The sequence below is a fragment of the Papaver somniferum genome, chromosome 7 (genome assembly GCF_003573695.1).
Source record: "Papaver somniferum cultivar HN1 chromosome 7, ASM357369v1, whole genome shotgun sequence".
NCBI classification, from domain to species: Eukaryota; Viridiplantae; Streptophyta; class Magnoliopsida; order Ranunculales; family Papaveraceae; genus Papaver; species Papaver somniferum.
In genome coordinates this window covers 139,746,236-139,773,700 of record NC_039364.1, presented here as the reverse complement: position 1 = coordinate 139,773,700, position 27,465 = coordinate 139,746,236, and the positions used below count along the sequence as shown (strand labels likewise).

General features: G+C 37.0%; 2 protein-coding genes across 5 annotated transcripts; both read left to right on the top strand.

The window, feature by feature from the left end:
- Positions 1-16,287: 16,287 nt before the first annotated feature.
- LOC113298585 lies at positions 16,288-20,976 on the top strand. Of its 3 annotated transcripts, none has more exons than XM_026547354.1 (5): positions 16,288-19,505; positions 19,670-19,796; positions 19,900-20,001; positions 20,155-20,232; positions 20,704-20,976. In XM_026547354.1, the coding sequence occupies exons 1-4, from the start codon at positions 16,624-16,626 to the stop codon at positions 20,215-20,217; spliced, it is 3,174 nt and encodes a 1,057-aa protein (XP_026403139.1). In that variant the 5' UTR covers positions 16,288-16,623; the 3' UTR covers positions 20,218-20,232; positions 20,704-20,976. The 3 variants fall into 3 exon arrangements, with proteins under 3 accessions (XP_026403139.1, XP_026403140.1, XP_026403137.1); XM_026547355.1 differs by lacking the exon at positions 20,704-20,976 and adding an exon at positions 20,489-20,678; XM_026547352.1 differs by lacking the exon at positions 20,704-20,976 and having other exon boundaries at positions 20,155-20,678.
- A 1,732-nt stretch (positions 20,977-22,708) lies between these two features.
- On the top strand, positions 22,709-26,220 carry LOC113293015 (receptor-like cytoplasmic kinase 176). 2 transcript variants are annotated; one of them, XM_026541795.1, is made up of 9 exons: positions 22,709-23,300; positions 23,532-23,670; positions 23,958-24,289; positions 24,467-24,699; positions 24,891-25,017; positions 25,104-25,175; positions 25,302-25,479; positions 25,619-25,751; positions 25,855-26,220. In XM_026541795.1, the coding sequence occupies exons 3-9, from the start codon at positions 24,226-24,228 to the stop codon at positions 26,086-26,088; spliced, it is 1,041 nt and encodes a 346-aa protein (XP_026397580.1). In that variant the 5' UTR covers positions 22,709-23,300; positions 23,532-23,670; positions 23,958-24,225; the 3' UTR covers positions 26,089-26,220. The 2 variants fall into 2 exon arrangements, with proteins under 2 accessions (XP_026397580.1, XP_026397581.1); XM_026541796.1 differs by lacking the exon at positions 23,532-23,670.
- The last annotated feature ends 1,245 nt before the right edge of the window (positions 26,221-27,465 follow it).

The window sequence follows — 27,465 nt, the reverse complement described above, 5'->3', positions numbered from 1 at the left end:
CTGTGAGAATTAGTTGTTGGTGTGTGTTTATACCGTGTTTTACTCTAAATGAACGAGACTGGAGCGTGCTGGGAGAAAATCAATGCGTCGGGAATTAAATCTGGGAAGAAAATATTCCCGAGAATATTTTTCTTCACTGCCGATTAATTGAAGAATATATGAAGTTATGACGCATGATTCTGGTGTCTGGAGGAGTATATAATGTGCTGAGTTGATTAGAATGAGGGACGAGAGTTTTGGGAGCAGTTTAGAGCTTCAACAGAGCCGAAAATCAAGTTGCAGGAAAACTTTTTTCTGCTGGTGCACTGAAGAACATGAAGAACTTTAGACGCACAGAGACAGTCGTTTATCAACAGTGACAACGACACACAGGCGAGGGTCGAGAATCAGCGACAGTACTCTGTTCTATCGTTATTTTCTGTTGTAACACTTATAACTGTTGCAAACCCGATTTTTAATATTTTCTCCCCATTTCATCTTTGTAAACAATTTTTGAAGCAATGAACAAATATTTTGAGCGTGTTTACACAATGATGAGCTAAACTCATCCTCTGGGGAGAAGGAGGAAGCTAATTCACCAATGAAAAGTGGTAATCTCTAATTTATGCAATTATTATATGATTATTTGCCTAGATAAATAAATTGATAAAATGGTTTTTGTTAAACAATTGTCATTTCAATTGATGGAGCATGCTAGCCTAGGGTTTTGATGTCCCATACTTTCGATCTACAATTGTTATTTCTAAAAAATCAACTATTGCAATATTAAGAATCAAATTGAATGCATGATTTGCATGATTATAATTAGAGAATATAAATCACTTCGATTTTGGTAAATAGTGGATTCCATAGCCCCAGTCTTCTCCATATTTTTCATATCACTTTTATTTAAGTTTGCTATATTTATAGTCTTAAAATTAAATCTAAAATTTGTTGCTTTCACAAGTCTCAACGAACTTTTTACTACAACTCAATTTGAAATCACATCAATTTTTGGCGCCGCCGACTTGTCTTTAGGCTAGAGTTTTTAGATTTTTTTTTCTTTTAGGTTTTTATTTGTTTTTCATTTTTATTTTGTTTGTTCTTCTTTACGTTTCTGGGTTTTTGTCTTTTCCTTACAGGTTATAGAATTTGGAGCGAAAGAAAAACTTGCCAAAGCTTTTGGTGAATACTTAAAGATTTTGAGTAAAAGCAAAGCGAAAGGAGCGAAAGAAAAGGAGAATAAAAATTAATTAAAAAAAAAGAGAGAGACAGAGAGAGAGAGACAATATTTTTTTTATTTTTTTAGAATTTCTTTTAGATTATCTTTTTCTTTTGGACTTTATTTTCAGACTTTGGACTGTGGACTTTGGGACTTTTTTTTTAAACCCTACGGAAGGGTAGTTTAAATATCAACTGTTTGCAGAGAAGCGCGGCGATTACGATATCGCCTCGTCCCCTCGGGTTCGTCCATGACATAGGAGTCGTGGCCCGAGTCGACTTCAGCGGTTCATCCCCCGTCTGGTACGGGAGGTAAGTTTGTCGAAACACTCGCGAATCTCCTGTCAGCGAGTTACTGTATTCCTTCGTTTGCATATATACTGAGGATTTGAAAATGACTTCTTTAATTTCCTAGTAAAGGGCAAGGACTGGCCATACAAGATAAGGGTTCGGATTTCATCACCGTTCCCTTCTTGACCTCCTTAGGAAAACGAAACCAAACGCGAACCTAAGCCTAAAATTTGACTAGAACGAGACCTATAGGGTAACAAGCTTAATAGGAAAGTCATTCGAAAAATATTGGTTACTCTTTTAAGCATGCTTCAAAGTTCATGATGGTTTCTGCGAGTTGAATACGCCGCCTTGTAACGCTGGTGAGGCCTTGGGTATCAAAGCTCCATTGAGCTTCCCTCGTCTCGATTCAACTTACTTAAACTCGAATTGATTCCAGAGGGATTTTCTTAAATTGTAACGAATTCACTTTCGAAGGATTAGAAGTTGGTCTAGAAACAATCTAAGTGGAGCCATCATGCTTTTTGTTTGCTAGAAATCAGTAGGTTTGTTGTGGTGGAGTCAGCCTTCTTTGTGTTTGCATAGAACTTCATTTCCTTTTAGGATTTCTTTCTTTATCTTATGTTTTTCTAGTGTATGCCCAAGGTTATTAAAGAGCGGGCTTGGAAAAGAAACACTCTAGGTCGTTTGATTAGTGATAAACCTAGTAGTTCTTCTTGTGAAGGCGGGGAACTCGAAGACTCTTCTTTTGAGGGCCCTGTTTTTGGAAAATTCAGTTTTGAGAATCTGTCTCTTCGTGAGGAAAATACCCCTAGTACTTCAGTTGTGCCAGCGATGGCAACTTTGAAAGATTACATGTTCCCAACTAGGTCCATCCGAGCTTCGTGCATTAAATTTCCAGCCACTATGGATAATTTCGAGATAAAACCTAATATTCTTCAGATGATCCTTATATTCTTAGGGAAAGATGATGAGAACCCTTATTTTCATATTAGGGACTTTGAGGAAATTTGTGGGACAATTAGAATAAAATACCTTACTGATGAAGTTTTGAAACTTAAGATGTTTCCGTTTTCCTTAAGAGATAAAGCCAAGACCTGGCTGAACAACCTACCATCTGAATCCATTGAAACATGGCAGGAACTTATTGCTGCTTTCTATATGAAATTCTACCCTAAGCATAAAACTGCGTCTGTTAGGCAGAAAATTAGTGCTAGTGTGCAACAAGAGGGAGAGTCTCTTTATAGGTTCTTAGCGAGATTCAATGATCTCCTATCCCAATGTCCTCACCATGGATTTGATAAGAGGAAACTCGTAGAGATTATTTATGATGGTTTAGACTATTCAACCAAATCCATGGTTGAGTCTATGTGTGCTGGTGATTTCACTAGTAAAAGTGTTGGTGATGCTTTCACCTTCTTATGAGCTATCGCTGAAAAATCCCAACAGTGGGAATATTGTGTTGAACCCCCCAAAAGACTCTTGGTTAATAGAAGTAGCACCAATGTGGTAGAAACAAGCTTCGGGTCTGATGCTAAGTTTGCTGTTTTGTCTAGAAGGTTAAAAGCTTTGGAATTGAATCATCCTAAACATAGGTCTCTTGTTGAACCTGGTGATAGGTTTTGAGTCTCTCAAGTGTCTAGTTGTTGAGTAGAACCCAATAACTCGTTTTGGGAAGGTCGGGTTAGTGAAGAGAAAGCCCATGCTGTCGATAACAATGCTAGGTTTGAGAACCGTCAGAAGTTTGACCCATACTCAGAGACTTACAACCCTGGTTGGAGAAACCATCCTAATTTTTCTTGGTCTAAGGGTCAGAATCAAGGAAAATCTAGTAATTCTCAGCCTCCCCCAGGTTTTGGTTATGCTAATAACTCTTCAGGTCAACCCCAGTTTCAGAATGAGAAAAGATCTCCACCTTAGAAGAAACCCTTACTATGTTAGCAAAGAACCATGAGATGTTATCAAAGAACCACTGTGGTTTTCAAGAAGAAACCAGACAGAATTTTAAGAATAATTCTCATTCTCTTGCTAACTTAGAACTTCAAGTCGTCCAACTAGCTAAGTTTCTTAGTGAAAGAGAAGATGGAAGATTCCCTAGTCAAACTGATCCTAACCCTAAAGGAGAATCGTACAATCATGTGAATTCTATAACAACCCTTAGGAGTGGAAAGAAAGTTGACAATAAGGTTTCCATGCCTGATAGTGAACATGTTGTAGTTCACCCTTCCGAGCCATAAAATGAGGAGACTGATAGAGTCTCCAAAGATACCAATGAGGGTCATGCTGAGCCCGGATTTGTTCCCAGAGCCCCGTTTCCCCAACTGCTAGTTCCAACTAAGAGGGAGTCCAACTTTAATGATATATTGGAGGTTTTTAAGCAGGTTACTATCAACCTCCCATTATTAGATGCGATTAAGTAGATTCTCGCTTATGCCAAGTTTCTTAAGGATATGTGTATGCGAAAGCGAAAACTTAGTGTCCAGAAGAAAGCCTTCCTATCTAGTCATGTGAGTTTCATTATCCAGAATACCACTACTCTTAAGTATAAAGACCCAGGGTCTCCTACTATTTCTTGCACAATAGGTAAATACCGTGTCGAGAAAGCTTTGCTTGACTTAGGAGCTAGTGTGAACTTACTGCCATACCATGTGTACCTTAAGATAGGACTTGGTGAGATGAAACCTACCCAGATGACACTTCAGTTAGCTGATAGGTCCGTTAAAATTCCTCGTGGTGTGATTGAGGACGTTCTTATTGAGGTCGACAAGTTTATTTATCCAGTGGATTTTGTTATCCTAGATACCCAACATATCCCTGACCCAGAGAACCAAATACCAGTGATTTTAGGTCGCCCGTTTTTAGCTACATCCAATGCGATCATTAACTGTCGAAATGGTATTATGAATTTTTCTTTTGGTAATATGACTATTGAGCTGAACATTTTTAATATTAGTAAGCTACCCTCTGAATTAGATGACTCGAACATAGAAGAGGTGAACATTGTAGGAACATTAGTCGAGGAGTCATTACCAAACACTTTGTTAGAAGATCCATTAGAGAAATGCCTAGCCCACTTTGGGATTGATTTTGATGATGAAGATGTGATTAATAAGGTGAATGCTTTGTTAGATTCAACCCCTTTGATAGACACTAGTAATGGTTGGAAATCTAAGTTCTAACCTCTACCCGTTTCTGAGTCTACCCTAGTTCCTTCGTTAGAAAAGCCTCCTAAGTTGGACCTTAAAACATTACCAGATTCCCTGAAGTATGTGTTTTTAGGCCCATATGAAACTTTACCTACGATTATAGCATCCGACTTGGATAGTGATCAGGAAAGTAGGCTAGTGACTGTCCTTCAGAATAACAAGGAAGCTTTAGGGTGGACCATAACAGACATTAAGGGTATAAGTCCTACTGATTGTATGCATCATATCTATTTAAAGAGTGACACCAAACCTTCTAGGGAGATGCAACGTCGACTGAATCCTAATATGAAAGAAGTAGTTCGAACCGAGGTTCTTAAGCTGTTAGATGCATGCATTATCTACCCCATTTCAGACAGTAAGTGGGTCAGCCCCGTTCAGGTTGTTTCCAAGAAATCCGGTATTATTGTAGTCCAGAATGATAACAATGAGTTAATCCCAACCCGGGTGACCATGGGTTGGCGTTTCTGTATTGACTATAGGAAATTGAACAAGGTCACTAGGAAGGACGACTTTCCCCTTCCCTTCATCGACCAAATGCTAGAGAGATTAGATGGACGTAGCCATTATTGCTTTTTAGATGGATTCTGCGGTTATAATCAGGTTGTCATAGCCCCATAAGACCAAGAAAAAACCATTTTTACCTGTCTCTTTGGTACCTTTGCGTATGGACGCATGCCTTTCGGGCTATGTAATTCCCCTGCGACCTTTCAGCGTTGTATGTTGAGCATATTTTCTAACATGGTAGAACGGTTCTTAGAGGTCTTTATGGATGATTTTTCAGTGTTTGGTTCGTATTTCGATGAGTGCTTGCATCATTTGTCATTAGTTTTGACTAGGTGTAAGGAAAAGAATTTAGTGCTTAATTGGGAGAAATGTCACTTCATGGTTCGTTCAGGAATTGTTCTAGGGCATATCGTATCTTCGAAGGGTATAGAGGTAGATAGAGCCAAAGTTGACCTCATTAAAACTTTACAGGTCCCAAAAACCGTAAGAGATATTAGGTCATTCTTAGGGCATGCAGGTTTTTATCGTCGATTCATTAAGGATTTTAGCTTAATTTCTAGACCTCTTTGCAATTTGCTTGCAAAAGACGTTAAGTTTGTCTTTGATGATGCTTGTTTAGAGGCTTTTGAGAAGCTTAAGAATTTACTCACTACCGCCCCATAGTCCAGGCACCCAACTGGAACCTACCCTTTGAGATCATGTGTGATGCTTCAGATTATGCTATTGGTGTTGTGCTAGGTCAGCGAGAAAATAAGTTACTTCATGTGATTTACTATGCTAGCAAAACTCTGAATGATGCCCAGTTGAACTATACCACTACGGAGAAGGAACTATTAGCTATTGTGTTTCCTTAGACAAGTTTAGATCCTACCTCTTAGGTTCTAAGGTCATAATCTTTACTGATCATGCTGCTTTGAAGTATCTTCTTTCCAAGAAGGATACTAAACCTAGATTGATTAGATGGATCCTATTGTTGCAGGAATTTTCCTTAGACATTAGAGATAAAAAAGGTGCAGAAAATGTAGTAGCAGACCACTTGTCTAGGCTTGTTGTGGATACCCTTAATGATTCTCCTCCTGTTAGGGATAGTTTTCCTGACGAACAACTGTTCTTTGTTACCCAAGCACCTTGGTATGCGAATATAGTGAATTATCTTGTTACTGGTCGAATGCCCCAACATTGGGGTAAACAAGATCGTTCTAGGTTTTTAGCCGAGGTGAAGCACTTCTTTTGGGATGATCCTTATTTGTTTAAGTATTGTCCAGACCAGATTATTAGGAGATGTATACCTGAGAGTGACCAGTCCAGTATTATTTCCTTTTGTCATGATAATGCTTGTGGGGGTCACTTTAGTGCTAAGAATACTGTTGTTAATATATTGTAATGTGGATTCTTTTGGCCTTCGTTGTTTAAAGACCCCCATAGTCACTATGTTACTTGTGAGCGTTGCCAGAAACTGGGAACCATTTCCCTTAGGAACATAATGCCCTTGAACCCTATTTTAGTTGTTGAGATCTTTGATGTGTGGGGTATTGACTTTATGGGTCCGTTTCCTAATTATTTTGGTAACCTTTACATCCTTGTCGTTGTAGACTATGTCTCTAAGTGGATTGAGGCGGTTGCGTGTAACACTAATGACCATAGGGTTGTGATTGAGTTCTTGAAAAATAATATACTTACACGTTTTGGTACACCGCGAGCTATAATTAGTGATGGAGGGTCGCACTTTTGTAATGGACCTTTTAGGTTTTTGATGAAGAAATATGGTATTACACATAAGGTAGCTACCCCATATCATCCAAAGAATAGTAGTCAGGTAGAGGTTTCCAATAGGGAGATAAAGCGTATATTAGCGAAAACAGTTAATCCTAATCGGAAAGACTGGTCGTCTAGGCTTACTGATGCCTTATGGGCTTACCGTACTGCATTTAAGACCCCCATTGGAATGTCGCCTTATCGGCTTGTGTATGGCAAGGCATGTCATTTACCTGTTGAGTTAGAACATAGAGCTTATTGGGCTGTTAAGCAGCTAAATTTTTCACTTGACAAGGCAGGAGCCCATAGGAAACTCCAACTCAATGAGTTGGAAGAGATTCGTATAGATGCTTACGATAGTGCGAAGGAGTATAAGAACAAAATGAAACTTGTGCATGATAGAAATATTTTAAGGAAGTCATTTTCTCCAGGTCAAAAAGTTCTTCTGTATGATACCCGCTTGCATCTTTTCCCTGGGAAGTTACGTTCTCGGTGGACGGGTCCTTTTATTTTTCGCACTGTTTTTCCTCATGGAGCTGTTGAGATTGAGACACCGGATGGTAGTAGTTCTTCGAAGGTTAACGGTCAGAGATTGAAACCCTTTTTAGAGCCCTTTCCTACAAGTGATGTTGAGTAGGTCCCTCTGGAGGACCCTGTTTATCCTTGATTGACCATCGAGGCGATTGTATGTTGTATATTAGTTTTTGTTTTCTCTCTTCACCCAGGTACTATCTTTCCAACTTCTCCTCGTGTTATTTTACTTTTGGTACTTCTCTTTCATTAGAAACATTGAGGACAATGTTAGACTTAAGTTTGGGGGTGGGGAAGAACTTTTTAGTTGCATTTTTGAAACTTCTAGCGTCATATAGTATCCGATTAGCTAAGTTTACATACGGTTTCTCACCGAAAAGATGGAAATTGGAATTGCTAAGGATAACATTCTTCTGAGACATTAGAGAAAAAGACATTGAGATCTTTGACATTCAGGAGAGAACTTATTCCTTTTAGAGGGTAACCGTGATGGACCTAACCATCCATGATGGAAAGGCAAGTAGGTCAGAAGGAAATGCCAGAATAACAAAGCAACCTCACAATGTAGTCTTAGTTACTGGATTACGACTCTCTCTCAGTAGAAACTTATCATCATCAACAAGCGGAGCGACATAAAAATCTATGAAGAAAGTTGAAGACGTTTTAAGTTTAGAAGCAACAATAGAAAATAATAATTCAAAAAAAAAAAATCAATCAAATTTGAAGATTGAGTTACATGAGCAAAGAAAATCAAACTATATACGTTGTTGAAGTTCATGATACCAAGACATTACAAGTTGTGAAGATCCAAGTTATAAAGTCCTTCTCTAATGCCCATGTAAATTTTTATTTTTGTTTCAAAATAAAAAATAAAAAAAAATAATACATTTAAATTTTTTTTAATAATGCCATAGGGAAGTAGAAATCTATAAGGAAGTTTCAAGCAAGAAATCGAAGAGAAGAATTAATTGTCAAGGTTCTACAAAGTTCGAGAGTTTATCATCAACAGTTGAAGACCGAAGAACACGTTGTTTCTACTGAGCACTATGAGAGAGTCGAGGAGAGATGCATATTGGTTGCTTTGTTAGTCCGCTTTCCATCTGGCACAAGATCTTTCTAGCCTGTTTCAACTCATCACACGTAATTAGTCCAGCTGTGTAGCAGATGTCCCTCTCATTTTTATCTCTCTCCTAATCTTATCCAGTTGTAAAGCGGATGCATCTTACAATGTTTATCTCGCTATGTAGCGGATATCTCTTTATCTAGCAGTATTACAGATGTGTCTCCCCTATTCTTGTTCATCTTTAGAGCTGGCACCTTTAATTTCTCTGGCATTCTAGTTACTTGGAGATAGGTTGAGAATCTGTATGTCCTCATAGCTCTTTGGATACTTGTGACCAATTAGAAGTCATGGTTTTGTGGTTACACCTCTGGTAAACCCTCCCGAGACTATATCTCGGTCACTAGGGCCACCTAGTGAGTTAGGATTTTATTTTTATTAGTTTTGCTCGAGGACTAGCAAATAATAAGTTTGGGAGTATTTGATAGACACATTTTTGTGTCTGAATTGTCCTCAGTGTCTCTATTGCTAGTGCTTGATTTTGTACTTATTATGGTGTTTTTATGTTTGTGTAGGTGTTTTTGGAGAAATATACTTGTGTGGAAAAAGTTGCTCAAAAAGTGCTATTTGGACCCCTGGAGGACATTTGCTATACGGACCCCAGATTTGGCTAAGGGGCACCCAAGGTTATGTGTAGCCCAAATTCATCCTCAGCACCCAAATTCATCCACAACACCTTCTTTGCTATTCTCACCCTAGCTGTTGGATAAGGGGCAACCCTTTTTTCTTTGTTTGAATATTCTTTTGGCGGGAAAATGTTGCAGCACACGGGAAGATTTAGGGTTCGAGTTTTGATCATGTTATAGAGAGACTCAACGGCTGAAACTCTCTGTGACGACTTGATTGGGCCTAACAGACTTGGTTTGGGTCTTTGGCTCGACTAAAACTGGCCAGATAACCTGAAGTGAAGCAAAACAAATGTGAAGTATTTTCGGACTTCACTCATACTGTCACGAGTTGGTTGAAGATTTCCTGTGAGAATTAGTTGCTGGTGTGTGTTTATACCGTGTTTTACTCTAAATGAACGAGGATAGAGCGTGCTGGGAGAAAATCAATGCGTCGGGAATTAAATCTGGGAAGAAAATATTCCCGAGAATATTTTTCTTCACTGCCGATTAATTGAAGAATATATGAAGTTATGACGCATGATTCTGGTGTCTGGAGGAGTATATAATGTGTTGAGTTGATTAGAATGAGGGACGAGAGTTTTGGGAGCAGTTTAGAGCTTCAACAGAGCCGAAAATCAAGTTGCAGAAAAACTGTTTTCTGCTGGTGCACTGAAGAACATGAAGAACTTTAGACGCACAGAGACAGTCGTTTATCAACAGTGACAACGACACACAGGCGAGGGTCGAGAATCAACGACAATACTCGGTTCTATCGTTCTTTTTAGTTTGTAACACTTATAATTGTTGCAAACCCGGTTTTTAATATTTTCTCTCCATTTCATCTTTGTAAACAATTTTTGAAGCAATGAACAAATATTTTGAGCGTGTTTACACAATGATGAGCTAAACTCATCCTCTGGGGAGAAGGAGGAAGCTAATTCACCAATGAAAAGTGGTAATCTCTAATTTATGCAATTATTATATGATTATTTGCCTAGATAAATAAATTGATAAAATGATTTTTGTTAAACAATTGTCATTTCAATTGATGGAGCATGCTAGCCTAGGGTTTTGATGTCCCATACTTTCGATCTACAATTGTTATTTCTAAAAAATCAACTATTGCAATATTAAGAATCAAATTGAATGCATGATTTGCATGATTATAATTAGAGAATATAAATCACTTTGATTTTGGTAAATAGTGGATTCCATAGCCCCAGTCTTCTCCATATTTTTCATATCACTTTTATTTAAGTTTGCAATATTTTTAGTCTTAAAAATTAAATCTAAAATCTGTTGCTTTCACAAGTCTCAACGAACTTTTTATTACAACTCAATTTGAAATCACATCAATTACCCTTAGCCTCTTAGTTCACTCAGTATCCCTGCGCCTTCGACTTCTAGAGTCACGCACGTGAATAGCAAGTCCTTTAGATCGTATTCCAAACAACAAAGGAAGAATTTGTTTGATAACCACACTAATCAATCTTGCTACAAGATAAGATGAGTTTTTGACAAAGGCTCTTATGTTTAATCTAATAAATTCCTTTGTCTGGTTAGATCAATCTATCCAATAACTACCGAAATAGTCAAGTCTAGATTCGCACTTAATCAATATAGATCTCAAAGAGAAACATAGAGAATGATGATCTTGCGCAACTAATCAATCATCAAAGATAAACCAATTCTAGTTAGATCTCAACCGGTCAAGATTTATGTACTAAATCCACAAGATACGAAAGCTAATAAGAATTCTTCTTCATCTTCAAATCTTCTATTGCCTTCAAATACCTGCACAACACCACTTGAATCTCTTGTGATCAATCACGTACAAAACGAAGTCTTTTAACAATAGATTAGCACAAGATGTCTTTATATCTAACAACAGTTCTAAAGATCTCTTCGATACTTTGATCTAGTCTGAGTGAATCTTACATCGGAAGAGAAGATTCTCAAGAATAAACAAACTAGGTGCAATCAAAGTTTAAAAAACCGTTAGTCAATCAAATCAAATATAAAACTAATAACACTACAATTATCTAATTTCCTACCAACGGTACTCGTAGAGCTTCTTGATTCCACAGAAGTCTTTAAACGAGCGATCGTAAGAGATTTCACCTAATTAGGATACTTTCCTCTCCGATTAGACGGCTCCATGAGAAACAAAAAGAAATGAAGTTTGCCTGGCTCTTAGGATCGTTTGATAGAAATGCAAACTTAGATATTTATAGACCAAGGATGTTTGGACACCAAGGAATTTCCAAAACCGAAAATATACTCAAGATATGCAATGAATGCCCAAATTAGGTTTTCCTAATTCCAATAAATGTTTGTCCAGTATTTTCGAAATCTCTTATAGAAAATATCCATCTATTAAATGCACATTACTAATTTTTATTATCTAGAGCTATGCATTAATTGTTGTAATTAAAGCATATACCAAAAACCTTAATTAAAAGATTCTTAATTTATTTCAGCACAAGATCACCTGGAGTACCAAGGAATATCTTTGAACAGTAAATGATAAGAGTTACTTCTCGTGTTCAAAGTATGTTGACATCTTTACACTGCAAATCCTTATTCCATATCTACATGGATTTGCATCTTAGAATCGGTTCTACCACACTTCCAAACAAGGTTAGAATTGGTTATAACAGACTTCCAAGACTACTATGTGATCGGTCATACCAAGTCACAATGGTTAGTTGTGATCGGTCCTACCAAGTCACACACATGGGTTTAGATCGGTTATACCAATCACTAGGATCGGTCATACCAATTACAAGGATCGTTTCCATCTACACATGGTATCTACTTGTGATCGGTCATACCAGTCACTAGGATCAGACATACCAATTACAAGGATCGATCGCACAACGCTTATAATCAGTCACATCAATTACCAGAATCGGTCACACCAATTACAAGGATCGATCATACCATATCATGGTGATTACTTAGGATCGGTTACACCAATTACCAGAACCGGTCATAACAAATCATAAGTATAGGTATTGTGATTGGTTATACCAAGATACATAACCTGAGTTAAGATCGGTTCTAACAACTCACACATATTGGTCATCCAAAGAATATGCAACGAATAGCCGTACCAATAAACCTATTAATTTCCCTTTCGATTCATGAAATAAGTTCATGAATATACTTCCTTTAAACAATTGTAAAACATTATTTCCTAGGATGAAATCTTCACCATTAACCCATACACATAATCATACAACTATATACAAGATTATGTCGATGTCACATCTACGAAGTTCAAAAGATAAGCGTTATACTTCGTAATATAATTCCTTAATACTATGACCATACTATTATGACCATGTCTGTCCACTAGAGTATTATATACAATATGTACACTATATACAGCTTCGCATGCTATGTTTACAATATAGCACGACTTGTAAGATACATTAGGAATAAAACAAGTTCAAGTCAATATTACTAACCTCAAGTGGAAGGATGATGTCGTCGTTGTAGTTAGTTACTTCTTCTCATTCTTCAGGTCTTCAGAGTAATACTTGTATTGCTCAACATTCCTAGACTTTCTAGTCTAACCTAAACAAAGTTGACTCTAGTATTTAATAAAGCGACTCTAGATGAGTTTTGATACTAAAATATGACAACCGAACTTGACATGCCAATGCTTGGTGAGTTCAACCGAGTTATGCTCTAACACTTAATATCTTGGGGTTCCCCTTATATAGTACTCATGATATCTAGGGTTTAGAATCCTTCTGGGGCAAAGTTTTACACGTTTTGGAAGTCCAAATTCGCAACCTTTATTTCTGTCTATGGTTGGTTTTCCCCACTGTAAGTTCATATGAGTGTACCTATGGTTGGGAAACCCAACTGTAAGTCTCCCTGAGTCTTTTTTCCTTCATTCACTATTTTGGCCATAATTTCTTCATCCGACGTCCGATTAAGCTTCTTTTTTTTTGCGTCACCTTCGTAAGGTCGTCCTCTAAAAGATGTTGTCTTCTAATCCTTCATATTTATTCCTGTGAATTTACGGTTTGTTTTATAGGTGATTTCCAAACCGTAAGTGACCCTGGATTTGTATACGGCTTGATTTCCTCGTCGTAACTCTGACAGAGTTTGTGTTATCTTCCCAGTTCTACAGTTGGGTTTGTATCATTTCCAAAACTTAGATGGTTCTGGATTTTCACTGCAAAAGAATCTTATGTAGCTCCAATTCTACTTTATTGTGTCGAAATGAATGCTTTTATATTTTGAGCTATTTCAACCCCGAATCCAATGACTTTGGATGATTCACCTAAAGAAACAAATAAAATGGAAAAGAAGAGTAATCAAGGATAATATGCAAGAAATCTAACTAAAACAAGGATGGAATTGACACTCAAAACATGTGAATTATGTACCTTTCAGGCTTATCTAGTCCATTCGAAATAAAACTCGTTTTGGTCAGGTGGTTACTCATATACACCAAGATGTTGCGAAATTAAAATTTTTAATAATTGAAACAGGAAGAATGGGTAAGGGTCATATGTACAATTAGTTGCCAGAGGTGTGTATGCTTAGATTTTTTAGGATCGATGACAAAGTAGTTAAGGCATCTAAAATTATCGTGGTAAGTTAGTTCCCACCTCTATTTGGTTGGATTAAGATTAATGCAGATGCTTGCTCTTTAGGCATTCCAGGGCTTGCTGGCTGCGGAGTTGTTTTTCAAAATCACAACAGTTTAGTGGGGGGATGTTTTGCGCAATCGATTGGCGTAAATAATTCTGTATATGGGGAATTTTGAGGGGATATATATGCTTTTACAGTTGCTCGCCCTAGGAGAATGAACCGCATCCGGTTTGAATGTGATTCGATGCATGTTATTAGAGCCCTTTTAGACCCTTCTATGGTGCCTTGGAACCTGGATGTTCACTGTGATGATTGCTTGAGATATTTGTCTTCGATTATGTTCAGCTACTCTCACATTTACAGGGAAGGCAATACAGTCGCATATTTGTCGGGTAAATGAAGATCTTCTACAGGTTACCAATGGTGGGATGAGCTATCAACGTTTATTAGTTCTGCTTTAGAGAGTGATAGATCAAATCTATATTTATATAGATTTCGAAACTTTTTATAACATGTTTCTTTCCATTTTTTAACTTTTGAATCCCCTCTCTTAAGAAATCTTGGCATAATCCCCTCTTTCTGTTTTCTTTGCTTTTTATTAATAAAATCTCCTCGTGAGCTTTCTTTTAAATAAAACAACCATATGATCTGTAAACTATCAAGCAATATTGGGATTCGGTGTTGAAAAATACGTTGCAGTCCGGGAACTGAAAAAACTTATTTCGCAAACTCTAGATGCTGGAGTTATTCAGGAACATACCCAAAAGTGCTCAGTTCATAAACTAGAAAAATTAGTCCATAAATTCTTATGCACGTTAGAGTTCAGTAACATTAAGTTTTGCGCACAGTTCGTAAACTACCATTTTCAGTGCACAAACTCTGGATCTTCTTTCGCAAACATAGTTTGTTGAACAATAAGATCTCAAATGCGATAAGCCATGTGATCATCCAATCGTTGAGTTGCGATTCGGGATTAGTCAAGTATAAGCTTGAACTCAAAACTTTTTCTTTTCCTACTCATCATATACTAAAGTCATACAAAATTGTCTCAAAATATAGAATGGTAAAAAAAATGAGTAAAAAAAATAATTCATCTTCACGGACCTTTGTTGATGAAGTTCTCGCCAATGTCTTAATGATCTTCAGTCTTCAATCTTTAAGGGGACGGAAAAAGATTAGATCATGCCTGTTATAGGGGTGGCATGTTTTATTAGAGGGGCGATATTGTAATAAGACAAAAATGGTCATTACATGATAATTTAAGTGTCCCTTATCAAAAAAAAACTGGAAATGACAAATTAACCCTCATAATTGATAACCTAGTTTAGCGATGATAATCAAGTTTAGTGTTAATGATTAATTTCACTTATATTAACTCAATATCAAAACCAAAATCATATTTTTAGAGTAAAAAAAAAATTTAGAGGAGAAGGTAAATCTCAATCAATTCAAGAAATTAACCAACAAAATGAAGAACCAGGACCTGAAAATGACCGAGTATACTTCTAAATTAGTCCCAACTAGCTTTTTGTTGCTCAAAGTTATCTAAAGTACGTAAAAAATTCAATTTTTTTACATTTTCAGAGCTAATTACGGTTGGAATTTTGCTCATAACCAACCGTAAATCGAAGTTACGGTTCGTAAAAGATGAACTACCAACCGCAACTGGTTAAATTTGAAGAAAACCCAATCGTAAAACTAGTTACGATTGGTAACTAAATGCTCGATACGAACCGTAACTGAGTTACGGTTCGTAACCAAATGCTCGATACCAACCATAACTGAGTTACGGTTCGTAAACTAAAATGGTTACCGACCGTAACTGAAGAAAATTCTCAGATATAAGAACATACGGTTGGTAATTGAACTATTATCAACCGTAACAACATCAAAATCTCCAGTTACGGTTCGTGATTGAGTTAAAATCAACCGTAACTCACATAAACCTAGAAAGTTTAATTTCAATTTTCATCTAAAACCCTAATTTTTGATAGAAATTAAACTTAAATCAAACAAAATAAACCAAATCGTAACTGGGTTTTCAAAACATACCTCATATAAGTCATTACACTACATTTGATTAATTTTCGAATCGTCGATTAATCGAAGACGATGAAATTTCGAGTTTTAATGGAGGTTACGGTTGATAGAAGGAGGAGAAGAGAAGAAGAAAGAAAACAAATTTTCAATTTAGCTTTGATTTGGGTTAAAAAACGGGAAGGATAATCTAGTCAATTTACACTCCCTATAAAACATCCCCTAACCAACTAGAAGGACATTATTATCACACTGCCGCCCCTCTAATAAACCATGCCGCCCCTACAACATGCTTGGATCAGATACAATTATACACCGAAAACTCCAAAGGTGAGACAAATGTGGCCCAATGAATCCAGCCCCTGAATCTAAAAATGGACTGATGAAAATAGTTGATGGGAGCCCTCTCTATTGTCTCGGCTCCGGTAAGGACGGTTGTGCACAGCAGCAGAGCTGCGGAAGGATCTGACGGATGTCATGTTCAATTCCCATCGAATATCAGATATACAATGTCTTAACGAAATGGAAATGATTCTTTCCTCGAATTCGACTAACGTGAAACAAAATAACAGAATTTCATTCATTTATACACATTCATGCAAGAGTCTTTCGGCCGACACTTTCCGGAAAAATTCAGGTAAGTTTTTCAATTTTATCGCAAACCCTAGAACTGAATCCCAAATACTAAATTATGATCTTTGGTGTTTCACTTTAGTTTTCACGTTATATAGCTTAGAGGTTTATTTTTATTGTTTTAATGATCGATTTTGTGGAAGAGATGGATGAATTACTAGATGGATTAGGTTGTAGACTAAGGGTATCAGGCATGGTATCAGATTCCATAATGATGGGAATAGTAAATTCAGCAATGGAACAAGCATTTCAAAAAGCTTGTTCTAAAGAAGGTAATATTGAAAGATTAAATGAAAAATCCAGGTTTTGTGAATTAGCAGTAATGCAATTAGAATTGTGCATTAAAATATTTCAGGAAGATACAGATATTTATGTAGTAGTTGATAATAGTTTGGAACGTGAGAAATTGGTATTAGAACTAGGAGAAATAAAGGATCGGATTCAAAGACGACTTGAAGAAACTGAATTCGCTATTTCGGAGAAAGATAGAGAGTTGAATGAGGCATTACAAGCTTTGGATACGAAAGATAGGGAGGTATGGTCTTTAAGAAATAACTTAAATGAACTTGGCAAAGTGAAGAGTGAGGGAGTTCAAGAATTTGTTCGTAATAACAGGCTTGTTGTGGATGATAAAAGTATAGATGGTGATTTTTGTGAGTTGAAGAATTCTGTTGATCAGCAGTTTTTGAATATTAAACAAAAACTCGAGGATGAAAGGATTAATATCACCTCGGGCATGAGGAAAATTGAGACGGTAAATGTTGAATCCGATTCTCGATTAGTTGAAGACGAAGAAAATTCTGCAGATGGTGCGAAAAAATGTGAGCTATATGAGAAGGGTTCTGAAATTGAGATTTCAAATCGTTCGTTGAAGCCAGAACTGAATGAGGGGTTTTGTAGAATGGGATCTGACATTGATGTCTTGAAAGGCACCCTAGATGTTGCATTTGGAATGATGGATAATGTCATTTCTTTGTCAGAGGTGAAACCATTGGAGCAAAAGTGGAGGTGGACTATTGAGATGGACACAATTGCTGTTGTAGTTAACGGATTTTTGAGGGATACACAAGATCATTTTGGAGGAGAAGTGAGAGGTGGACAATATTACGGTTCTCTAGTGTTGAAAGAAAATTGGCCTGAATTTTTAAATGATGTTATAAGTTTGAGACAGGAACTACAGAATTTGATGGATCAAGTGAAAAATTCTAAACGTCGTGAATCAATTTCCCCTCCATCCCAGAAGGATGTTGGAGAAAAGCTGTTTCCTTTCAAGCGTCGTGAGTCCATATCTCCTCCATCTTCAAAAGATGTTGGAGACAAGTTCTTCCCTCACACAGTGAATATAAAAAGGCGGTCTGTTTCGGATGCTTCTGTACTAGACAAGTTTGGGAATTTGGTGGATGAAGCCAAAATATTCCAGTGCCGTGAATCAGTATCCCCTTCATACACCGAGTTTTCTCAGAAAACAAACCAATCAAGAGCAAAGCCTTCTGCTGAAGCTTCTGCTGTTGTAGACAGGTATGGGAAGCCACCAAACACTACTCCTTTGAAGATTAAAACACAAGAACAAGAACCTCAGGAGGAACAATTTAAAGAAGATTCATCAGGGCAAGGAAGTAGTCTTGTTGCTGAAATGATAAGAAATCATGAAACAATTATACGACAGAAAAATGCAGAGTCAAATTGGCTGAAGGTGGAAATACTAAGAGAAAAGGGAAGCTCGGCAAAGAAAGATACGGAACCTGATACCTTGAAACAAAGGATACAAGACATTATTGTGAAATTGGATAATATTATCGAGGTGAGTGATAAGGTGGATCGAGGTTATGATGCTAATGGTGGATGTGCTCTAACTTCAATGGCGAAAAATAAACTAGCAAATCAAGAGCAGGAATTTTCAAATTTGGAAAGTATGATACAGATTGAAATTTCCAGTATTATCTTAAAAGGTTTGGTGAAAGATTACGTGGCTGAATTTTATGAATATGGTATAGAATGCCTAATAAGTGAGTATGTAAGCAAAGTTTACCTCAGTGAAATGATAACAGAACGGAATGAAGATTTGAAGAGGTATTATCTTGAAAGAGATATCAAGGAAGACATATGTCAACTCGTATTGAGTTCGCATTTGCAAAGTACTATTCTTGAAAAGAAGGAAAATGACTTGGTAAATGTATCAACCTTGCCTGGTGAGTTGCTTCAATATGTGGAAGAGGTGATTGGGAAAGATGTCTATACTGTGCTTTTACGGGAAACTGTCAAGGAATGGAACGAGGGCCTAGAAAGTTATAACATAGGAAGGCATATTGAGGAAGAATTATATAATATTGTCTTTAGAGAGTGGATTAAAGATATGCATGGCTTCACTGGCGTACAGTGCCAGACAGACAGGACTGTGAATAATTTTCTTGAAAGCTCAACAACTCCAAACAGGTCGTTTCAAAATTTGGAAGGCGTAATAAGGGAGGAAGTATGCACATCTATTCTTCGGGAAACGTTCAAGGAATGGAAGGATGCACTTAAGAGATACAATACTGAAAGTTGGATAAGCGAAGATGTGAGTCAAATTGTTTACCACGATACGATGAAAGACTGCATTCACAGTTTCTCCTCTACAGCATGTTGCAAAAGCGGGAGTCAAGATAATGTCATGGAAGATATCTACGTAAACAGACTCTCAAGTTTAGAAGGCAAAATCAAGGAAGATGCAGTTTTGCTAAAGAATGTGGATATGATATTGAAGGATCTCGAATGTTACAAATACGAGAGCCTTGTTGAAGAGGAGGTATACCAGATTGTCATGAATGAGGTTGTCAAAGATTTGAAAGATGTAATCAAGTTCACATTAAACGAATGTCAAGAAGCCAAAGATCAAGTAAAAGTGTTGAATTTTAATAAATTGTTTCAAAGTTTAGAGGGCCTAGTGAGGGAAGACGTGTGCAAAGTTGTTTTGAGGGAAATGATCAAGGAGTGGAATAAGGAAATAAGAATTCACAACTTGGAAAGGTATGTATTCTTTCATGAACTCTTAAATGTTATTTTTGGCACACATACCCTTGCGACCTTGCGCTAGTTTTCTTAGTTTTGCCGTACAGTTTTTGGTGTGACATTTTTTGATCCTATTAGTTAGATGGCAACAATATCCTGATTCTTTCCGTATCCTTTTTAAGGTTAAGAGAAATGAAACATCACTTTAAACCAGATGTTGAACTTGTAAGCTCGTTAAAGAAAAGGGAATCGCTTTACAGGAAAGCTTTCCTGAGGAGGTGCTATGATCTTCAGAAAGCCGAGACTGAGGTTGTGGAAACTCTCAACTGTGTATATTTTCTTAGTCTCAAAACTTTTGTCATTTTTTTAACTGTTTTATCCAGTGCGTTTTTGCTATATGGTCGAAATCCAGGTGGATTTGTTGGGTGATGAAGTGGATGATCTTTTAAGTCTTCTCGAGAAGATATATCGATCATTGGAACAAATGTTACCAGTTTCGCAACACGATTTTAAGGCAAGCTAAATTCCTTTTGTCACAAGTTTTTTCTCATGTTTTCCTTCTTCTTTTTGTCATAATTTTATTTAGCAAGTATATTCCGTAGAACATACAGCATTTGAATACAATTCAGTTCGTGTTGGGCTCTTATTGGTTTTGTTATTTTTACAGATTATGGAGATAATTAATGCAATAAGGAAAGAATTGTATGGACCAGCTGCTTGTACATCCTAGATGTAATAGTAACAGGTATCCGGTCTTAAATACACATAATATACAATCATCATCAGCTTCTAGCGAAATAGCTAATGTTATCCTTGTAGGAAATTTACGTATGTAGGAGCTATTAAAAACCGGTTAGAACGCTGGAGTTTTTTTAGCTGAAACATTATGTTATGCTGGGCTTATAAGTTGGCTGTATGTGTACTGCCCAATTGAAAACAGGTTTTTAGAGTAGTACAGTATCAGATTTCATATTCATTTCACCCGATAGTATTTTTTCCAGGGAGGAACTGATAAAAGCTTGGATTTTGTAAAGAATATTGTAGAATAACTGTAGCAGTATTTCTATGACTCATGAGTACAGACTTACAGTATCATTTTCGTATATACATATATATACTCTGGCAGTATATATGGACTTTTTTGGGACCCTAAGACCCACAAATGGAAAAAGATCTTGCAGAGTTTGAGAACTGTCTTTGTTTATGTGCTGTGCAGCTATGGAGAGGGACAACAAACAGTAGAGTAAAACCACATGGGTAGAGTAGAGAGCCTTGGGAAGTGAGGGGTATGGGGGTGTAGGGACAGAGAGAGAGAGATTTGCTGGCTTAACTGTGGTTGGTCCGTGTGGGTACACAGTAATAAGTTTAGGCGTGTTTACTGGTGGGTGTAAGCATCCATCATGTGACTGAACCCTAGTTAGTAATTCGGGATTCAACAAACGTACGGAACGACAAACGTACGAGTATTATACGGTTTTATAAAATTCAGATTCGGTCCAAAATTCGGTCAATGAGACGTGATTCGTCAGTAATTCGGAACGGCATACGTACGTGTATGATTCGATTTATAAATGTGAGTTCGGCTCTGAAAATTCGGTATCTATATATAACAAATAATTTGTATTTATAAGGTCATAGACCAATTTTTATGCATATGTGTGAGTTATTTAAAGAAAAAATAAACTTAATATGATGATATTAATAATATATACAACATTAGTTATCCAAGAGGACGTCGTATGGTGGTTTAGATGTTTGGTTAGTGAGTTTGAGATCTCTCTCACCTTCACCTTCACCTTCAAATCTCTTCAGTCGTTTTTGTTTCATAAAAATCACAACACGTCTAATATTCGGTCGTGTATGCTCGGGAGGCAGTAAAGCCCAAAAAATGGAGTCTTTGAAAAGTAAAAACTAAAGAATTTATGGCGAATTAAACGGACTTATCATTCGGGATACGTAAAATTTGTGAATGGTTCGCGAATAATTCGGAAATGTCACATAATACGTGATTTGAGTTCGGAGTTGCAAACGTACACGAATAAGACGGTAAAATTCGTGATACCGAAAAATTCGCGAATCATTCGCGAACTTACTAACCAGGGACTGAACCTCATCTCTTCATAACAATTACCAGACTACTATCTACTACGACTAGGCTACCATCACCACCAGCTATATTGGAGACAGCCAAACAAAACTTCTCTCTCACACTCATGTGAGTGAAATTCTCGGGACCAACAAGTTTTCAACAATTCACCATCTAAGTGAAAATTTTGTAATTTAGATTATAAGTACTCTCTCCGTTCTTTTTTAATAGGCCAATTTTATTTTTAACAAAATTTAAGGAAATTAAGAGAAAAGTGGTCCTCATGACACTTGTCAACAAAAGAAGTGAAGTGAAATGGTCCCCATGACACTTGTTAACAAAAGAAGTAAAGTGAAGTGGTCCACATGACACTTGTCATCAAAAGAAGTTAAGAGAAAAGTGGTCCCAAAATATTAAAATAACATTTGACTTTCCCAATTAGAAAACTGGCCTATTTTTTTTGAAACTTTTATTTATAGAAACCGGCCTATTAAAAAAAAACGGAGGGAGTATAATAATGTAATAATATTATGAAATATATGTCCACGTACTATTGTATCATCTTCTTCAAGTGAGTAAAGTTTGTTCCTTATTTTTCATTTTCATTTGATTTGCTAACCTTAAAATTGTATGCAGGCATGAACCAACCTTTGACGGTCTAATTTGTTTATTCTGTAGAAAATGGTCTGCAATATGTGCTCTTAATGCTTTTTAAAATTAATAAACACGCTCAACAAGCAACATCTAACTAGAAACATTCTTTCTAGTGGTCATTAAAGAAAGACATGATGTTCAGTGTTTTCAGTGCAAGACTGGATTTTCTAGACAGCCCATAAATCCTTTGGAGGCTTTCAACTTTTCTGACGGACAGGTGTTAATTTCTCTGTTGGAAAATCTTTTGCTCAGATTTCCTACTTAATACTTTTTGCAAAAATGTTGAACAAAACCATGGGCATTCTGAACGAGGTTTCAGTTTAGAGTTAAAGTTCAATGAAGTGTCAATCACTTTTGTTGGTGGGTTCCTCTTCATTCCAGTTGGATTATTATGTTTGTTTTTTCATTGAACATTTTAAGCCAGGGGATCTTTTCTGATTTTCTTCTTAAAATGGAATTCTTGGAGTCTGGTGGTGTTTGGGAGAAACCCCGAAGTTCCATCTCCCATCCCTGGGCTGTCAAAAAAATTTCTTTAAAATTCTTCTCGGCTTCTTGTCACCATTGGGATTATTTTCCATTTTTGGATCCTGAAAAATCAATGTGGTGTCCTTCTCTAGTTTCAAAACATATTGCTGAAGTCTTGTGTTTAATTTCCTAGAACTTGGCTTACTCTTCACCCAAGATTCTCAAATGAAACATTAAGCTGTTCTTTTTCTGAATTCTGCTTCCATCGTCTTTAGTTCTTATTCAATCATTCCCAAAGGTTTGATGAGATGCTTACATTTCATCTTCATCTGTAAGATCATTTCCCTCACCATCTGTATTCCTTTGGCAAGGTTATTTTATAGGTTCAAGCCATTTAAGGAGCCATTGAATGAGTGCATTTAAGAAGTGGCTATAATCTTATAATTGGTGCAGTGACTAAAGAATGTTAAAAGGGAAGGTTAATCCGTGGTGGTTTGGTTCACTGGATTAGAACTTGTTGAAAATGCGCTGCTTGTGGTGTTCACAGCTACCATTTCTTCTAATAATTCCACTTTTAGGAGCGAGTTGGTCGAGCCAGATAGTACATGGTATGTTGTTCATCTTCCAATCTGTTCTCATTTTGTAACTGTATTACAAGCACTTCTATTTTTGATGAAGAGAAGATTTCACTTTGTGGGATGAAAATAGAAGTTAGGAAAACCTATATCAACTGCATTGCTGAATCATTACGAAGAACTAATTAGTGTAACATCGTTTACTCATTATTTCAACGATGAGGAGCAGAAACTAACAACTTCCTTGTTCAATGGCTTCTTTAGCTGAAGCATTAATTGTTCTCGAAAGTGCCGTCGGGAACTGTCAACAGAAATGTGGTTGGGTAGGGTGATACCCTTTCGTTAGGTCACGTTCGGGTCCTCGCTCTGCTCATAAACTGAAAGATCCTGATAGTTCTTCTTTGTAAGATGCTCTTGTAGTCTCTCCAGTTTATTTTGTTCTGTGATTATCTACTTCAAGCATTCCTCTTTTTTCTAGTCCTGCAAATATCTGTTATAATCCTTGATTTACAATTATTAGTTCTACATTATGTCTAGTAACAAAATTAGAATTCAAATAAGTTTTACTAGTTCCACGAGTGTTAAGATATTTCACATCAAAGTTAACACAGATGAGCGGACATAGGTACAAATAAAAATATAGATTAAAAATTTCGACTATGAGCCGACACTGTTTCTGTTGTTTTACAGACTGCCAAAGAAAGTATCATCTTGTACTGCGACTTCATCTCCAGCTCAGAATTTGACAGCAGTAAGTTCTTCTGGCAATGCATATAAATCGAGAAAAACAAAGATTGCCGAATCAGTTGGTGGGGACCTAGGCATACCTACCTTGACACCTTCAAAAACTGCTTATTATGAAAAATCAAGAAAACCAAAGATAGTTGTTGTAGTTGGTGCTTGCTTAGGTGCAACTTTGCTCGTGGTTATCACTTTAGTACTTGTGTATCTTTGTTTGATGCGCATCAAAAGAATCGCTAGAAGAACATCCGAGTCAGAATCTTCTGCACCATCCCTTACCGGTAAATCAAGCTTATTGTGATTATAGTAGAATATATCCGAAATGGGTCTTCTTTTCTACCAATTATGTTGTTGCCAATTCTCAACACTGTTCTAATCACCATTTCTCTCTCTCTCTCTCTCTCTCTCTCTCTCTCTCTCTCTCTCTCTCTCTCTCTCTCTCTCTCTCTCTCTCATAGTTGACTGGACTAGAGAAAGCGGGTCCCCTCATGCTGGCAATGTACCTCCATACGAGGCCAATGTGATGAAATTAACAATAGCAGAACTGGAGCATTCTACATCTAGTTTCAGTGAAAGTCATGTTATAGGTGAAGGTGGATTTGGCTTAGTATACAAAGGCTTGCTTCAAGATGGGTCTATTGTGGCTATCAAGAGACGCATACATGACCCCACTCAGACTTTTATTCATGAGGTAAAAACTTTTTCTAGACGGATGTAGATTTTGAGTATTTATGATGTTTTAAGGTAACCTCTAATGTTAAGGGTATCAGTATAAGCTAAAATCCTTTTTCCTAAAACTTTGATTTTTCATTATTTAAGTAAAGCTCCTAGGTTATCGTTGAATAAGAATTCACAAATAGGTTGACTTTGTTGATGATTCAGGTCGAAAATATAGGTCGTATCCACCATAAGCATCTTGTAAGGCTTATAGGTTATTCTCAAGAAAACCATCAACAGTTACTTGTCTACGAGTTTCTCCCCAATTGCAATGTTGGGAATCATATATATGGTGCTCTCTCTCTCCCTCTCCCTGTGTCTTTCTATGTGTATTTTCTTCTCTCGAGCTCTCTCTCAATAGATACACTGCTTTTGAAGACAGTGAAGGTCTTCCCATAGGAAAGTTAGACATCCGGCAACGATTGTCCATTGCTGTTGGTGCAGCTAAAGGTTAGACCAACACTTCTTCCATAAACTGTTATTGGTCCATGATTTCCATATTTTAGGGATATCAATGGTTTTCCAGTGGCATTTTTTGCTTCCTTTAATTTTTTTATGTCACACAATTGGAATCAGGACTAGAGTACCTACATAGCTTAGTGCCCCCGTTCTTGCACATGCACTTCAGAACACGCAATGTTCTTGTGGATGATCACTTTGCTGTCAAGGTTTCTGATTTTGGGTTGTCCAAATTAGTTGTTGATTCTAATCGTGCTGGATCATCCTCAGCTATTGACTGCTTTCTTGACCCAGAGTATGTCTCTTTCAACCTTTTGCTAAAGACATCTTTTTTATACACAAACTGTTCTATTATCGAACCAAGTATCACAAAATGTGAATTGGCAAACCAGTTTAATCTAGCTGAACATCTTGTGGAACCATTTCTGCTTCAGACTGAGATTGCGGAATGAGGTTTTAGCAAAAAGTGACGTGTACAGTTTTGGAGTCTTTTTACTTGAACTAACTAGTGGACGAGAAGCACTTGACAGGAATCAGTCAGAACCATCCCAGAATTTAGTAAGACAGGTATGCTGGTTTTGTCCCTACAATCTAATCTAGTAAACCATAATAAACAAGATCTCGGATAACTGACATCCATGCTTTTATTTTTATTCTTTTTGATGTCCAGGCCAAGGGGATGAAAAGTATAGATGACTTCATTGATGTAAAGTTGAGGGGAAAATCAGCAACTGCTGCAGTGCAGTGGATCATAATATTGGCATTAATGTGTGTAGATACAGGTAGTAGAAGACCAACAATGAAGATGGTGTTGAGGGAACTGGAACTGATTCAAGAAAGTGAAATTGGTGATGTTGGTGAGGGACTTAGTGTTGTAACTCTTGGAAGTGAGCTATTTAAATAGAAAACTTGGACCTGAAACTCATAACAGTTAACATTAACAGTCATTCTTTAGTTAATGTGATTGCTTCAGGAATAGAGCGCAAATTGGTTTCTTAAGCTATTTGTACAAAAACAATGAACTCTTAGTTTACGATATTTCACATCTTTCCATTATGTTTCCAGTGATGCTTCAAAAAAAAAAAAAAATAGAAAAAAATTACGTTTCCCGTGTGAATACAGATATAACTTTTTTAAGTGCTTGGTGAAAACTAAAGAACACTGGTCATCAAATGACAAAAATCTGCGTCTTCATACAATCACCAAACATGAGAATTCTTCATACAATCACCAAACATGAGAAGATCGTATCATAGTCCCATTTTGCTTTCACAACCGGTGTTCAGAATTTCATTTTTTTTTAAGGTAGTTTTATTAAAAGACACTAAAGCAAAGTTCTAACGGGTGTAAGTTACCTCATTTCTATCATCCGTTGCAATATTTGAAATAAAAGATGGGTAAGTGTTGTCCCAAATTCTTGTTGTTGATGTAGTTGGGTGTTGTTGTTGGTGATCGACCGCTTCATTTGCTAGTTTGTCCGCCGCCTGGTTGGCTTCCCTATAAGCATGCGTCAGTTTCACGTGGGAAATGCTCTTCATTAACAACTTCATTTCATGTGTCATTCCCTTAAGGTACCATGGTATTGTGTTATCTTTGTTTGTGAGCATTTGCCCTAAAGCTTATGAATTTGCTTTGAACCACACCATAGGCCATTGATGTTGTCTTGTCATCCTTGTTGCTAATAAGAGTCCACATGTCTCTGCCGCTATTGTTGTTGTGATTCTTGGAGGTGAAGCCGTTGCCATGATTACTTGTATTGTATATGATCTGCCAATGCATCCTGCTCCTGCGGTCCTGGATTGCCTCGTGCTCGTCCATCCGTATTTATCTTGATCCATTGTTGTTGTGGTGCCTGCCAAGTGCTTTGGATGGTGATATCTCTGAATCTTCTAGTTTGTATTGCTAGAGGTTGTTGTCCTGGATATATTGGGATGAGATGTTGTTGGGCCCATTGAAATTATGTAAACATTGTTAGGACTATACTTTTGAGTTGTAAGACGGTTTGCTTTTTCTTTTGGTAAACTTGAGAGTTTCTTGCTAGCCACAAATGCCATAAGGTAAATCCAAAAATGGATTTAGTGGTTGTTGGTATGTTTTCAGCTAGCATTTCCCATATATTGTTTGGTTTGTTGGGTATTGAAGCTGAAGTTGGATTTAGGCTTCTAGGTAGATGGGTGAGAATTAGGTTTCACAGTTCTGTAGTTTGGGTACATTCGAAGAAGAGGTGTTGTTCGGTTTCTCAATGAATGGTGCAAACTGGACATGATTAGTTGGGGTGATG

Bases quoted from the DNA above. Each gene is read 5' to 3' on its own strand.
- LOC113298585 (XM_026547354.1), top strand. From the start codon at position 16,624: ATGATCGATTTTGTGGAAGAGATGGATGAATTACTAGATGGATTAGGT. The intron at 19,506-19,669 runs GTATGTATTCTT...ATCCTTTTTAAG, and splicing joins AGAATTCACAACTTGGAAAG to GTTAAGAGAAATGAAACATC. The intron at 20,002-20,154 runs GCAAGCTAAATT...TTATTTTTACAG, and splicing joins TTTCGCAACACGATTTTAAG to ATTATGGAGATAATTAATGC.
- LOC113293015 (XM_026541796.1), top strand. From the start codon at position 24,226: ATGCGCATCAAAAGAATCGCTAGAAGAACATCCGAGTCAGAATCTTCT. The intron at 24,700-24,890 runs GTAAAAACTTTT...TTGATGATTCAG, and splicing joins CTCAGACTTTTATTCATGAG to GTCGAAAATATAGGTCGTAT. The intron at 25,752-25,854 runs GTATGCTGGTTT...TTTGATGTCCAG, and splicing joins CCCAGAATTTAGTAAGACAG to GCCAAGGGGATGAAAAGTAT.